This window comes from Alligator sinensis, unplaced genomic scaffold (genome assembly GCF_000455745.1).
Source record: "Alligator sinensis unplaced genomic scaffold, ASM45574v1 scaffold962_1, whole genome shotgun sequence".
In the NCBI taxonomy this organism is placed as follows: Eukaryota; Metazoa; Chordata; order Crocodylia; family Alligatoridae; genus Alligator; species Alligator sinensis.
The window spans coordinates 49,603-62,988 of record NW_005842404.1 but is presented as its reverse complement, the minus strand read 5'-3'; the positions used below and the strand labels follow the sequence as shown (position 1 = coordinate 62,988).

The window sequence follows — 13,386 nt, the reverse complement described above, 5'->3', positions numbered from 1 at the left end:
GCAGGAGTGCAGTGGTGGATGCAATCTCCAGCTAGTGGGGAGGGCCCGCATTGCTGGTGTCCTTGGCATGCTGCAATGCTCCAGCATGAACCAGAGCTCAGAGACAACTGTGTGTGCCACAGAGCAGGTGGGGAGTGGAGTGCTGTAGGATGCCAAAGGACCTTTGAAAAGGAAGTGTTTAGGTAACCTCCCTTTCCACTCAACACTTTTCAGGCTGCCTTCCTTTGAGACTTGGGGAAACAGAATCACCCTGTAACCTGTGTCCTGATTTCCATTGCTGTCAGTTTGGGCCTGACTCCTGAGAGAGTCCTGTCCTGTATCCATGACTAATTGTCATACAGCACAGAGTACAAAATGGGAGCACGCTCAGATGTCCCAGACAAAGTCAATTCCAGAAACAAATACCAGAAGCTGGAGGTCCTGCTTTCCAGCAAATCTCTTTGCATTATTTTTCCAGTGAACTGGAGGATGAGTCTGCTTGGATGCAGCTGAACTCTGGGTTCTGAATGAGCTTTTATTCAGCAGAGCAGAGGTCTGATTTTACCTCTGCAGATTATTTTCTTTCATTTGACTCAGACTTTGTTTGATAGTGGTGACAGCCCAGCTGTTAGTGATATTGTCTGCTAGGGAATCTGATGAGATTTCAGCTTTGTTTAATTTCAGCATGCATGAATTAAAATTCCTAGGTACTACATGAGAACACAGGGGTCTGGGACAGACATTGCATAAACCATTTGAGCCAAATCAGTCAAGTCTGATTCAACCAGGTTTATCTCAAACTGGTTTCAGTCATCCTCAGACTGGTTTATGTATACTGAACATCTGTTCTGTTATAGATTTATATCAGTTTCTGATCAATTAAACTGGTTTATGTGTAATGTCTGTCCCTAGCCTGTGAGATCCAGTCCTTATTCCATGGTCATGTGAGTGATACATTGTTAAATAGACTGGGACTGCAGAAGCAGTTTAAATATGATCTGGAAAATTAAAAATATTCACAGCTTTTTTGCTCCTCTTATGATATATGGAGGAAGCCTTTTTTTTTTTTACATTGGAATTACAGGTCATATGTTACTTGTAAAACTCTGGATAAGCAAGAGTCTGTGGTGAAATTGCAGGAAGCAAGAGGGTGTGTCTGCACTGCAAAGTTAAATTTGGGTGATCTGTACTAGGATGTGAGCTGCCACATTGTAAAACCATACCCGAGTGACTGTGACCTTTGGAGTTGTGCTCATTTATGTTTATTGCTAGGATGATCCCTTTTGCAGCAGTAAGCTGAATGCTGTATGACTCTCTCACAGTGAAGTATGGGGGAATGTGCCAGGAGAAATTGCAGGAAGGCATTGGAGAGCTATCAGTACTTGAGTGATTTAGCTTGAAAATCCCCGAAAAATGGGTTTTCATTTGGGTTACTGTCAGAAGTAAAAACTGCATCCATGCTCAAGTCCATACCAGCACCTGGGCCAGCTAGCCTGCCTTTATTTAAAGCACTGTCAAACTCGAATGAGAAGGTTTATATGCAGATGGGAGAAGGGTTAGGGGCAGCAACTGGGTAAAAGCCCAAGCCACTTTTGCACTGAAGACTTAGCCCAAGAGTAAATCTTAAAATGTAAAGAGTGCAACAGATTTTTAATCTGACTGTTTTAACACTCTGTGTGTGTGTGTGTGTGTGTGTGTGTGTGTAGGTGGTATTAGCACCTGTTTAATTTCAATTACTAACATTTTCAATGCACAATTCAACACTCTTAAGTCTTTATAACCTGTTAAGAGCTAACAGTAAATTGATCATATCTCTGGCTGGTCCTCCTACAAAGCTTGGGAAAACCAGGTTTTATGTTTCTGAGGGTTTCTAAGGATTTATTTAAACACACAAGTTGTGCCACTGGCTCAGTTAAAATACCACCACCCCCTAGTGTGGACAAAGCAATTCCAGTATAGTGGTGTTATAGCTTATTCCCATAAGAGAAAGGTATAAAGTAGGTTTATTAGGGATTTTGAAGATTTTACTATTTTGGTAAAAGATCACACTCCTAACAAATGTCTGTACAAAATGCTGGTACCTGTGCAAAATCTGTGTTTAGATGAGGTCTAAGTAAAAATGAGTGAAAAATACTGACACAAAATCCCAAACAAACCCCTCCCTGACTAACTTTCAGCCATCTTTCCTGCATCAGCAAAATATTAAGAAGCTAGATCCCAAAGATTTATTAAAAACATTTTATAGGTTGTGTTTCCAGTAGTGAGAAGCAACAAAGAGAGGGCCATTGCTTTGTTTCTTTTTTGCATTATGTCATTTGTGTTAACAGGAGGCCCTTCAAAACAAAAAAGAGTGTCTGACTGCCAAGATGATGGCAGAACAAGAAGTCACTTTATTCCATGAGCAGCTGGTGGCTGTGAGGAAGGCTCTGGCAAGATCTGAAGCAGAGAATGAAAAGCTGCAGAAACAGCTAGATCAGCAGGTACCTAAAATAACTTGGCCCTGGCTCATTCTACATAGTGAATCAAATGCTTTTCTCCTCTCAATCCCAGTGACTTTAATGGAGAACTTTCCTCACTGGCTTTCTAGAAGCAAAGTCATTTCAGAACCAAGTGACAACTGAAAATAGAAAAATGTATTTTACTGTATAAAGCTAGGAGGAGTGTTGGGTGAGCTTTTCCTATAGGTACCACTGTAGTGAAGGACAGGCTAGGAGCAAGAGTTAGTGTCTTTCAGATATCAATACCTGTAGTATTGGGGATATTTTTTTAAGTACAACTTCAGTGTTCAGTATTCAATATTATATTTTAATGAATGGGGGAAAAGAAAGTCAAATGAGTATTGTAACACACACAAAATGGTAACCTTGATTTAAGAAAATGCAAGTATCTTTCACAAAATCACTAAAATTCAAGGAAATCCCTAGTAAAGGCAGCATGAACATTCAGGTCATTTCATTTCACATCTTTTGTTACTGGAGTGTACCCACAGATGCCTCCACTCCACAGCAAAGTTCTTTTCACTTCAGCTTCTCGCACTACACACAGTACAGTGCAAATGTTGGGGTAACAATATTCATCTAAAGCAGTGGTGTTCAACCTTTTGGCCTCATGGGCCAAATCAGTGGTGCAGGGCTGGGCTGTGGACTGGATAGGACCCTGCACCCCAGGATCAGGCCTACACACTGGAATCTGGACCATGCTGCCCCTGCCCGACCCCATGTGCCCGGGATCAGGGCCCCGCACCAGGATCAGACCCTGTGTGCCAGATCTAGTACTCAGGGCGATGGCCCATGGAGCTCCGCATGGACCTGTAGGGAGCCCCGCATGCTGGACAACAAGGTGCCAGGAACTGGATCAGGCCTGCAGGCTGGGGCTTGAGCACCACAGATCTAAAGGAATGGACCATCTGAGCTGATTTGTTCTGTATCTTACTGTGCCAGTGGTGCAGCTGCTGTCCAAGGTTTTGCATCTCTCTGGGATTTCTTCTGCAAGTTCTTGGCTGGAAAAGACTGTGGCAGAGAAGATATTTGGTTTCTGTGTATCTTGCCATTCCCAGAGATTTCAGTAACAGAGTCATGGGCTGTGTGCTGATAAGCACTTGGGCACACTCCACCAATCATTATTTTTGCATCTCATTAAGAGCAATTTTAATAGTGACTTAAACCACTGTTGAATGGGTTGCTTTCCGAGGTACACACAGCTGAGTCTGCCCAACATACCTGGCATGCTTAGCATAGTGTAAATAATGCCTTTGTCATATAAGGGCACAGGCATATTGAAAGTGGCGTCCTGCACTAGCTGTGAGTGTTCTACCTGGTGGGGATTGTACTAAAGTGCTTTTCAGTTCATCAGAGAAAGGCACAGTGAGAACTAGTGATTAAAGCCAGAGAAGCTCAAATGAGAAATGGTTTTGTTATAGTGAGACTGATTCTTGAATGATCACTGTAACAGGGTGAAGTCTCACTATCTTCTAATAAGGATCAGCTTCTTTTCTGGAACATATGCTGTCATTAAGCACAGGTTATTAGCTCAATCTAGGGGTAAATGGCTGAAATTCACTGGCTTGTTACATTCAGACTAGATGCCCTGGCCTTAAAGTCTATGAAATTTCAGTGTTAGTGATGGTCAGACAACTTACTCCTCATCATTTTTTGCTCTCAAAGTCTGTTGCTCCTTAAAAAAAAAAAGCGGAGGTCATTGTTCAGGGTGTGTGCGTGTGTGTGTACATGTACACATGGCTATTTTCAATCAACTGCCTGCCTGCCATTTTGTTTTTAAATGACTGAATTCCTCAGCCTGCCCTTCCTAGAACTCTTTTTTTTCCTCCAGTTTCTGCCATTAGCTTTCAATTCCTCCTTTTCCTCCTGCATCTTAAGCTCCCCTTAGCATAGGTGACCCTGACACCTTGACAAACAGCATTCTCAGTTCCACAGTCTTGAGTTTCAGTGGGAGCTGTGCCTAATGTACATCATGTATAGCATCGAGCCTAATATTGCTTTCAAGTATTTTGCTGATCCTCAGAGTCACAACAACATATGGGATTTCGGCTGTATCCACCAGTAAAACAGAAATGTCTAGAAAAAACATGGTTCTGTCCCAAATCTTCACTTTCACTCTCTGTCCCTTTAAAAACTAAGGGAGTTTCTCACAGTCCAGGGGCTGTCACAGAAAACAGAGAATGCTGTAGTTTTGTGGAGTGGAAGATACTGTTGCAAACAGATCAAACATGCCCTTTCTTGTTTGTATGTGTTTTGAACAGCATTTTACACACTGGTGCTCTTGGAGTCACTGATCTAAAAGATTGTTATAAATAAATGGTGCAGGCACCCTTTCTAGGGAATGTACTGCCCTTTCTAAGAATAGAATTTGCCTGGATTTGGGATTCTGTGTTTATGCCCTAAAGTCTAGTAGCATAACTTGGGGAGGGGGGGAGGGACAACTCTGTCAGCACCTTTGTGGGGGTTCCCAAAAGTAGCTGCCATTGCAGTGGCAACTGAACACACCACTGTGATTGACATGGTGGCAGCAGATGCTGTCCCGTGTGTAACAGCTGCCCTAGGTGTGAAGCTGCCTTGCTATGCCTCTGCCAAAGTCCCATTATCTCTAGTAGGAGCTATCTGCTTACAGTCTAGTGCAGCCCTTTTCTCATTCAGGAGTTCAGCCTCCAACTGTATGGGAGAGAAGGGGCTAATTTCTAGACACAGTTTAAAGGTGAGGTACAGAGGGAGGAAAAAACTAAGCTTATGCCTTTTTCAATTATGCCACGAAGTCTGAGTTTTTATGTCTGTTTTTAATTTTGTTTGGGTTTTTTTTTTTTTACATTAGAAAGAAAAGCCTTTTAAGGTGTGTTTCCTAACCTACTGGTATTCTATGTTACAGAAACAGCTGCTGCAAGAAGCAAAACATAGGATGACTCATGAAACCAGAAGTAGGCAACAGCTGGATGTGATAAAGGCAGAAAACATGCAAAAGGTGCTGGAAGACATGGAGGAGAAAGAGCAGAGACTCCACCGCTTGACTGAAGAAGCTGAGAAATCAGCTAAAATAGAGCAACTTCAACAAAAAAGGATCAGAAAAGAAATGAGGCAGGTAAAGTCAGAACTGAACCTTTGAATCCTTCAGAATGCACCTGGGTTACCCAGGAGCTACCATTCCTCGAGATGTATATTAAGGCCTTAGTACTTGCTACTTACTATTGGCTGCATGTATTTCTTTGATCAATGCTGAATACTTCCTACATGGGTGTCCTGATCTTCGCAGTACAGTTTGCATTTCCAAGAGCAGGGGTTGGCCATCTATGGACCATGGGCTAGATCTGTCCAACAGAACCATTGGATCCAGCCTGCAGACCTTGGTTTTCAGTGGTGGGGGCTTTGGCTATGAGTTCTCTTCCCCCACTGCTGTGGAGAGAAGCAGCTATGGGTGGGTCCTAGCATCTGCCCATCCACTTGCCTTGGACCTGAGGTGGGTCATTCCAACACACAGCCAGAAAAACTTACCTTCCACTGTTCTAGAAAATGGATAGAGATTCATTTGAAGCACTCCCAATTTGGAGTGCTTCAGCTCCATGCTAACGTTTGGTTCCCTTCTCCACTCCTACCTCCAGGGTGCTCAGAATGGCTATGAAAGCATACAGCAGATGTGCACTCCAGCCAGGGGGCTGGAGAGCAGTCTGCGTGTGCCCTAGCCTCTGATTCCAGAGTTTCCTAAGGACAGCCATACACACAGGAGAGCTCTCATTGATGGTCTGACCAGCTCTCCTTCCTTCCCCACCTTGGGGGTTGGAGGAGGGCAGAGTGCTGCTAACATGCTCTGCTGGAGGGTGCCAGTTTTTCAGGACATGTTTCAGAAAGAGGTGCTTCAAAGATGTTCCTCTTTTTTAACAAGGCCTGTTTCAGGGGTCTGCAACCTTGCTGTTTGAAGCACTTCACAAATAGTAGGAACACTTCAAAGAGCATGTCTGTCCATGGACCTAGTTCTGTAGTCCTACCAAGCTAGGAGATGTTCTAAAGGTGAGGGGTGAGAGAGAGACTCTCCTTGAGAAAAATAACCTTTCAATTCAATGCAAAGTGGACTGGGCTAGGGCCTAAATAGATTGGGTGAAGCTCATCTCTTCCACCGAGTTTATATTTCTGTGTTCATTTTTCATCACCCTAACTTGGCTTTGGATTCCTGCCTGAGAGGGCAAGTAGTAATGCCCCATTTATCAGAAAAGTTAACCGAGACTCATATGAGATTAGGTCACTGGGAAGAATGGGAAAGAGGATCTCAGCATTTACTGCAGCATGCTCAAGTATGTGAGGTGTGGCCTTTTGATAGCAGGGGCCTGAGCTCAGTGGCCCACGAGTCCTCTTTCCATCTACTCAGCCATGTTGCACTGTTGTAGTTCTAATCATGGCTTTATTACATCCTTCCCAGAACAGAGAGAGCAGCCCAACTTCTGGAGCTATGTAGCAAATAGTGGAGCAAACTGCTAGCAAGATATCACATCCTTCACTGGGGGCTTGTCTACAAAAACTCCTATGTTACTGGGTTCTTTAGGTCATAGAGTCAAGATTTGTACTAGGCATATGCAAGCTAAGGGTCAAAGTACTGCTGTTCTTTTAGTGCCATTGTAATGGCACTAAACATTCTAGGAGGACCTACTCCTAGAAGTGGGTGTGGTGCCTTCTGTTAGCCACTCTAATCCTGTCTCTTCTCCTTTCTGGTTAATCCGGGTACCTCCCTGTGCTCTCCTGCCATGCCTTTAATGTTATTTTAAATTTGGGAGGGGGTCCCAGTCCATCAGAGTTTTTCCTTCACCACTCTGCTCTGTTGAGTTCACTGGGCTCCTGCACCTCAGCTCCACCCTTAAGCTCCATCCACTGCGGTGTGCTTCTTCTCTAAGCACAGCCTCAACAGCTGTCCTTCCCAGGGTGCCTTGCATGGCCTCCTTCCTTCCTTTCAGCTACTGCCATGTCTTGTGGCTGTAAAAACAACAGAAATCCAACCCAAACATGATCAATTGCAGCTGGGGTGCCTTTTTCCAGGCGCCTCCTCCATATTCCTACTCGGTCATGCTGTCTTTTCCCAGCTGGGGTCCTAGGCATACTCATACTTTCCTCAGTTTCCAGTACTGCTTCTCCACTCAGTGCAGGGAGCTCCTTCAGTGAGCATTGCCTGGGCCAGTCTCCAGTTTTCAGTGCTGCTTACATCAGCTCCCAGCAAAGAGCCCCTACCTCCAGCTCTGCCTAGGTCAAACCAACTCCCTCTGCTCCTGGTACAGGGCTTGTATCTCCAAGGCCTGCCTTTTCTGGCCTTTCAGCTGCTTGCCTTAAAGGTACTGCTCCCATATTCTTACTCCCTCCCTACTTCTCCAGTGACAGGGCAGGATTCCCTGTTACAGCCACTTTAGGGAATTTCTTTGTTGTTTTCTTTTTAAACAATGGCTATAATTAGTTAAAATAGTTAAACACAAATATGCCTGTGATAATGTAATATGCAACAAAATTCAGATGGGTCAGGTTTTGGTGGGTTGTCTCCTATTTTGATTGCTTCAGCTCTCAACCCTGCCAATGTGTGACAGAACGGTGACAAAACAGAACTGTTTCCCCAATGGTCTATTAAGACTTCCTCCTTTTTCTCTTCTTGCTTCATGAGCTTTAAGCTGAAGAAATCCATTCCATTGGCATCATCAGCTTTATTTGTTCAAAAACTTGGAAGTTGCTAACCTTTGTATACTCTCATTGGAGTGAAAAGCAAACATATAGTACTGTATTTATTACACATTAGAAAATGGAAAATCATTGCCAGCAGTGCTATGGCAGGCTTGAACTTACAAAGGCAAATTCTCCTTGGTCAAGTTGTTTTGAATTTTGTGCTCATTTTACTGACCTTATCTGATTATACGCTTTGTGTTTAAACTATCAGGATAAACCAGAGCCTCTACAGTGATTTATTTAAGTAGAAAGTAGATTCAAGAGTGCTTTAACAGCCAACACATACACAGAACAGCTGCTGTTTAGTGTAAAATAAAACCATGAGATTTTTCATCTGCAGTGTTTTTTAATACTGTAACTATGGTAAAATAACAAGGACATGGCTTGTTGTTATTAGTCTGGGAAATACAGGGCAAGTGTCACTGAATTGGGGACAGAGAGACAAGCCACAATAAAGCACTCTTTGGCCACAGACATGAAGTCACATCATGTTGTTTTGACAGAGAAGTGTCAGAGATCCAAATAAGGAAGTAAGGACTTGGGCAGACTTTAGACATGCATCCAAATATGTGATCTAAAAGCCCCTGCTTATCAGTTAGCCAGTCTGACTTGGTGCCTAAATTCACCAGGTTCCTCCCTGTTTGACCTGAAAGTTCTCCACGTGCCCGCATTTTTGCTTCTGTACATGCTCAGGGCTTGTCTTGGGCTGAACAGCTTGGTGCTTGTTCCCACCTGTGCCTGATCCTGATGTAGGAACTAGGTTTCCCTCTGTCTCATGAGGGACCCAAGATGACCTTAGAACTCCTCCTGCTCAGCTGAGTGCCCCAACCAATAGGCGGCAGCACTTCCTTCTCCAGTGGTTGAGCTTTAAAATAAAACAGTGAGCCTTATTCCATTCTTTCAAAGAACAATTATAAGTGCCTACACTCAGGGGATCTTTTATTAGACCAATGAGATTTTTGCAAAAAAATGTCTTTAATTGCAAGCTTTAATTGCAGGCACAAACCTGACACATGGAAGATATTGAATTTTAGCTGATTTTTAAAATGAAATCTTCATATTTTTCCAAGCAGGAAACGACTTTAACCACTTGAAACCTGAAATCCTGCTCCTGCCTTTGTCTAAGGTAATTTGCATCATCACAGCCTCACCGGAGAGCTGAGACTCCTTACCAGCTAAGAACGGCTGCCCAGAAGTTTTTTCCATCTATTGACTCCTCTGTGAAATCCTATGAAATATGAACTTTCATTTCTACCCAGGAAAACTTTTACAATCTTTTCTCTGATGCCTGATGAAAGGGGTTTGTGCCTGAAAGCTTACAATTAAAGAATTTGTTTTGCAAAAATCTTGTTGATCTAATACAAGATATCACCTCTGTCCACGAGCTCTGATTGCTTGTACACTCAAGGGAGGATTCTGGGCTCTGGAACTTGCGTGGACAACAGCATTTGAGGGAGGCGTCTGGAGAGGGGTTAGATTTCAGTCACACACCTATGCTTAGCATTTCCTATTGCCTGGCTCCCAGCAGCGCCACCCTCCTTTTGTGGGTTTTTTGAAGCTCATTTTGAGACACCTCTATGAATGCCCTGTTGATGGATTCAAGGCATCTGCTGCAGGATTCTGGAGTCCATTCCAGGCACCAGGCACTTAGAAATTCGGTGTTGCAGTACCTCATGGTTGCCCAAGTCCTTTATTAGGTCTAGCCCAGAGTGCTCCTGGCATTTATGCTGACAGTCAGGACTTCGATACTTGAGCAGTTTGCATAGACAGTACGCACAGCTGATGTGTAGAATTTCTTCCATGCTTTTACTTTCTGTTTCTTCTCTGACAAATGACAATCAAGACACCTCACTTGCTTGTTTAAGAATAATTGGTAAGGGACATAAAACTGCTTCTGGAACCCCCCTTCGGTAGTCAAGCAGATTAAATATTTGGGAACCTAACCGTATTCAGCCTGACCTACCCAAGGAGCTCACATTTGGTGAAGTAAACTGGTGCCTTCATAGTGCATAGGTACTTTAACTTGGTATAGAGGTGCTGCCAATGTAGATGGTAGTGTTAATCCTGCATTAAATTTTCCTTAAGGCTGACTGTCTTCAGAAGGGTCTGGCATAGATCTACCTATGGTTTCTAAATGCAATAAGTTAAGTAGGTGCCGTTTTGGTGTATGGAGCCCCCAGTGGACTGGGGCTGTTGGGGAGAGGAGGGGAGGTGGGTCAGTGAATAGATCTTTTAGATCTTTTACAAAGTGGCTTGCAGCTTGAAAACATTGGAAACCCACTTGATTAGACTTTGATTAGGTAAGTCCCCATGACTGCATGTCATTCTCTCCCTATCACAGGAGGGTGGCTTTCTAGCTCTTATTTGCAATTGTACCATTGGCTCTGACTCGTCCTCCCGGCAAAACCTAGTTCTGTCTTCAACTCTGAAAGCAGCATGTGGAGAGCACTGACTGACTGTTGTTTGTCCCAAAATCCTGATGACAGATGGCATTTCATTGGGGACAATTTGGCAGTCTGCCGGCACTTTCATAAGCACCATTATCAAGAGTACATGACAGTGAGAAACTTTTGTGAGGGAAGGGCATTCAGTGCTGGAACACAGGCCAATGAGTTCATTGTTCGCTCTCTTCATGATGCAGCCCTGTACCATTATGCTGTGCTTTCAAAATATTTGTAACCCTTTGAGAAACCAGAAGTATCAGTAGCTGGCGTTGCCTTTGAGGGAACAAACTAGTAACATGGTTTTGGGGATATGCCAATTACAGCCTGGGAACCTTAGTCTGTCTGCTGCAGCCACCACCTGAAGAAGAGCCAATGTCGGCATGAAAATGTTGGTCCGTTGACTTAGTTCCACAATGGGTATTGCCTCAGGGGTGCTTGATTCAGTTGTTGTCCTTCTCTGTATCCTGGCAGGGACTGGCATGCCATTAAGAGGCAGGCTACACAGACATTAGGGGAGACGTAGCAAAAGGGAACTTGCTGCTGCCCATTACTTGACTCAGAACAACACTGTGACTGGCAGGGTGGGAGGCATGCTGATAGGACTTGCTTTACCAGGGTCAGCAATGACGGGGAGGCAGCTTGGAGTCAGGCAGAAGGCAGTACAGGGTGGTTGGTGCCTTAGAAACCAACTTGTGTGGAAAGACATAAGCTTTCACGCGTGATGGCCTACTTCATTGCTCTCACTGACGAAACCTTATGCCTTTCTGAATGAGCTAGTTTCCAAGGGCTAAATAGAAGGCTTAGGAGATTAATGAGGGAAGGAGCCCCACAGCATCTGTCTCCTCTTTTTCTTGCAATGCTGGACACTACAGATGTTATCAACCAAAAATGAAAATGACACCGTACACTGTGTAGGTCATGCTCTGCATCCAGAGAGATCGCACAAGTGCTTTACAAACCAATCTCTAGGGATTACTTTGCCAACCACTGAAATTGGGCCAACTCTGATGTGGAAGGCACCAGCCTCTCTTCCCCTTAGCTTGTGACCTCTGATTTAAACCAGAGTTAGTAGAAGATGATTTTTTTGAGCATGAATCCTCTTAGTGTGATATTATCCCCTCTTTAGATAAGGAGCCAGTTGATCCAAGAGCGCAGTCTAAAACTGGATGCTTTCCAGCGTGTGGACGAATTGCAGGGTCAGGTTTATGATTTGGAAGCTGGAGCTTACCAGAAAAGCTCACCCGGAGGTAAGGAACATGTAATTGCATTTTTTTTTAAAAGAAAAATGGGATGGGCAATCTGAACAAGGCCAATAGGTTAATAGTGTGGTTTATCACCACCAGTTTGTCAAAATAATCTGCTTGCAAATGATTTTTGGAGAGTTTAGATGTGGGATGTGAGATGTTTATAGCTTGCAAGCTTCTTTTTAACTATAGACCCATCAGGAATATCTGTTTTGCTCTTTTGGCTGGAAGTCTCTCTGGAGAACAAAAGAACTGGACTGGGAGCTTTCTTAGCCCTAAATTAAAGGAGCAAGGATCTCCAAACGTTAATAAAGAGTCCTGTCTTCCCACCTCTGTTAGGTGTTTTGTAGCACCTGTTTAAGTTCTGTATCCTTTGGCCCTCCCCTCCTGCCCTCCTCAGCCCCACTGCTGTCTGTCCATTCCTTTCTTCTTGTGACAATAATAGTTCTTCAGTCAGCTACAGAAGACACCAAACAAGCAGGAAAAACAACCTGCAAGGCCACTTTTATATGCCATAAAAGGGCTACAAAGCCAATTTTCCTTTGCTGGGTGCCTTTAAATATTTCTGTCAAAAGAAAGAAATGTCAGTTATGGCACTAATGAAGATGAAGCATGAATCAAAAGAGAAATAAAACACAGAGTCAATGAGTTTAGATGCAGCATAAACATACAGCATATGGAAATTCAGAGGATAAATTGGTGCAGTCCCATGATTCTGATTGATACTACTCAGCACAGCCCCTATGTGTTTAGTAATCACACCCCACGCTATTACAATCAGGCTTTATATACAGGCAGTCCTCAGTCTTACGACACAATCGGTTCCTGAAAACCACGTCTTAAGTCGAAATGTTGTAACTCGGAACCAACTTTCCCATAGGAAACAATGTTATAAATGGGGGATTGGTTCCTGAACCAAGGTCCGATACCCTGTTTTCACCAAATTAACCCAGAATTTTGTACTCAATCAATTATAGATGAGTAATATAGCTACATTAATGTATTTATATTGTAAATAGCAATCATATTGATTTGGAAGGACTTATTTGAGGAGACTTTGCTGGACGTTTTGAAGGGTTCTCTTCTCAGGATCTTGACTGCAGGTTTTTCTGGAGTCTTGTCTGCTTTCTTAAAGAAAGTGTCCAAGGAAGTTTGGACAAATGATCTCCAGGGAAATGGGTGATGCAGAAAACTTGATCACTGGTGTGGCTTGGCATCAGATCAAGCATTGTAAAGTCGAAACTGACATCAGAAAGTTGAAAGTGCCCCTTGGCTCAGCAAGGGCATTCAGCAATGCCTGAGGACTAAAAGGGGGGCGCACAACCAGTGGAAGGGAGGAGCTATCACCAAGGAGGAGTACTCTGCCTCGGCCCGGGAGCGTAGGACAGCTATTAGGAAGGCCAAGGCAGCGATGGAACTCAGGCTAGCGTCCAGGATTAAGGACAACAAAAAGTCCTTTTTCAAGTACATTGGGAGCAAGAAGAGGGCACCAGGCAATGTAGGGCCCCTGCAAGACACAAA

General features: G+C 43.8%; 1 protein-coding gene across 1 annotated transcript in view; it reads left to right on the top strand.

Moving 5' to 3' along the window:
- LOC102372828 overlaps positions 1-13,386 on the top strand; it is a 141,717-nt gene that overhangs the window by 123,376 nt on the left and 4,955 nt on the right. The window contains exons 43-45 of the mRNA XM_025211391.1: positions 2,307-2,459; positions 5,359-5,568; positions 11,748-11,868. Coding sequence (XP_025067176.1) covers positions 2,307-2,459; positions 5,359-5,568; positions 11,748-11,868 — 484 coding nt within the window. The remainder of the gene's footprint in view (positions 1-2,306; positions 2,460-5,358; positions 5,569-11,747; positions 11,869-13,386) is intronic.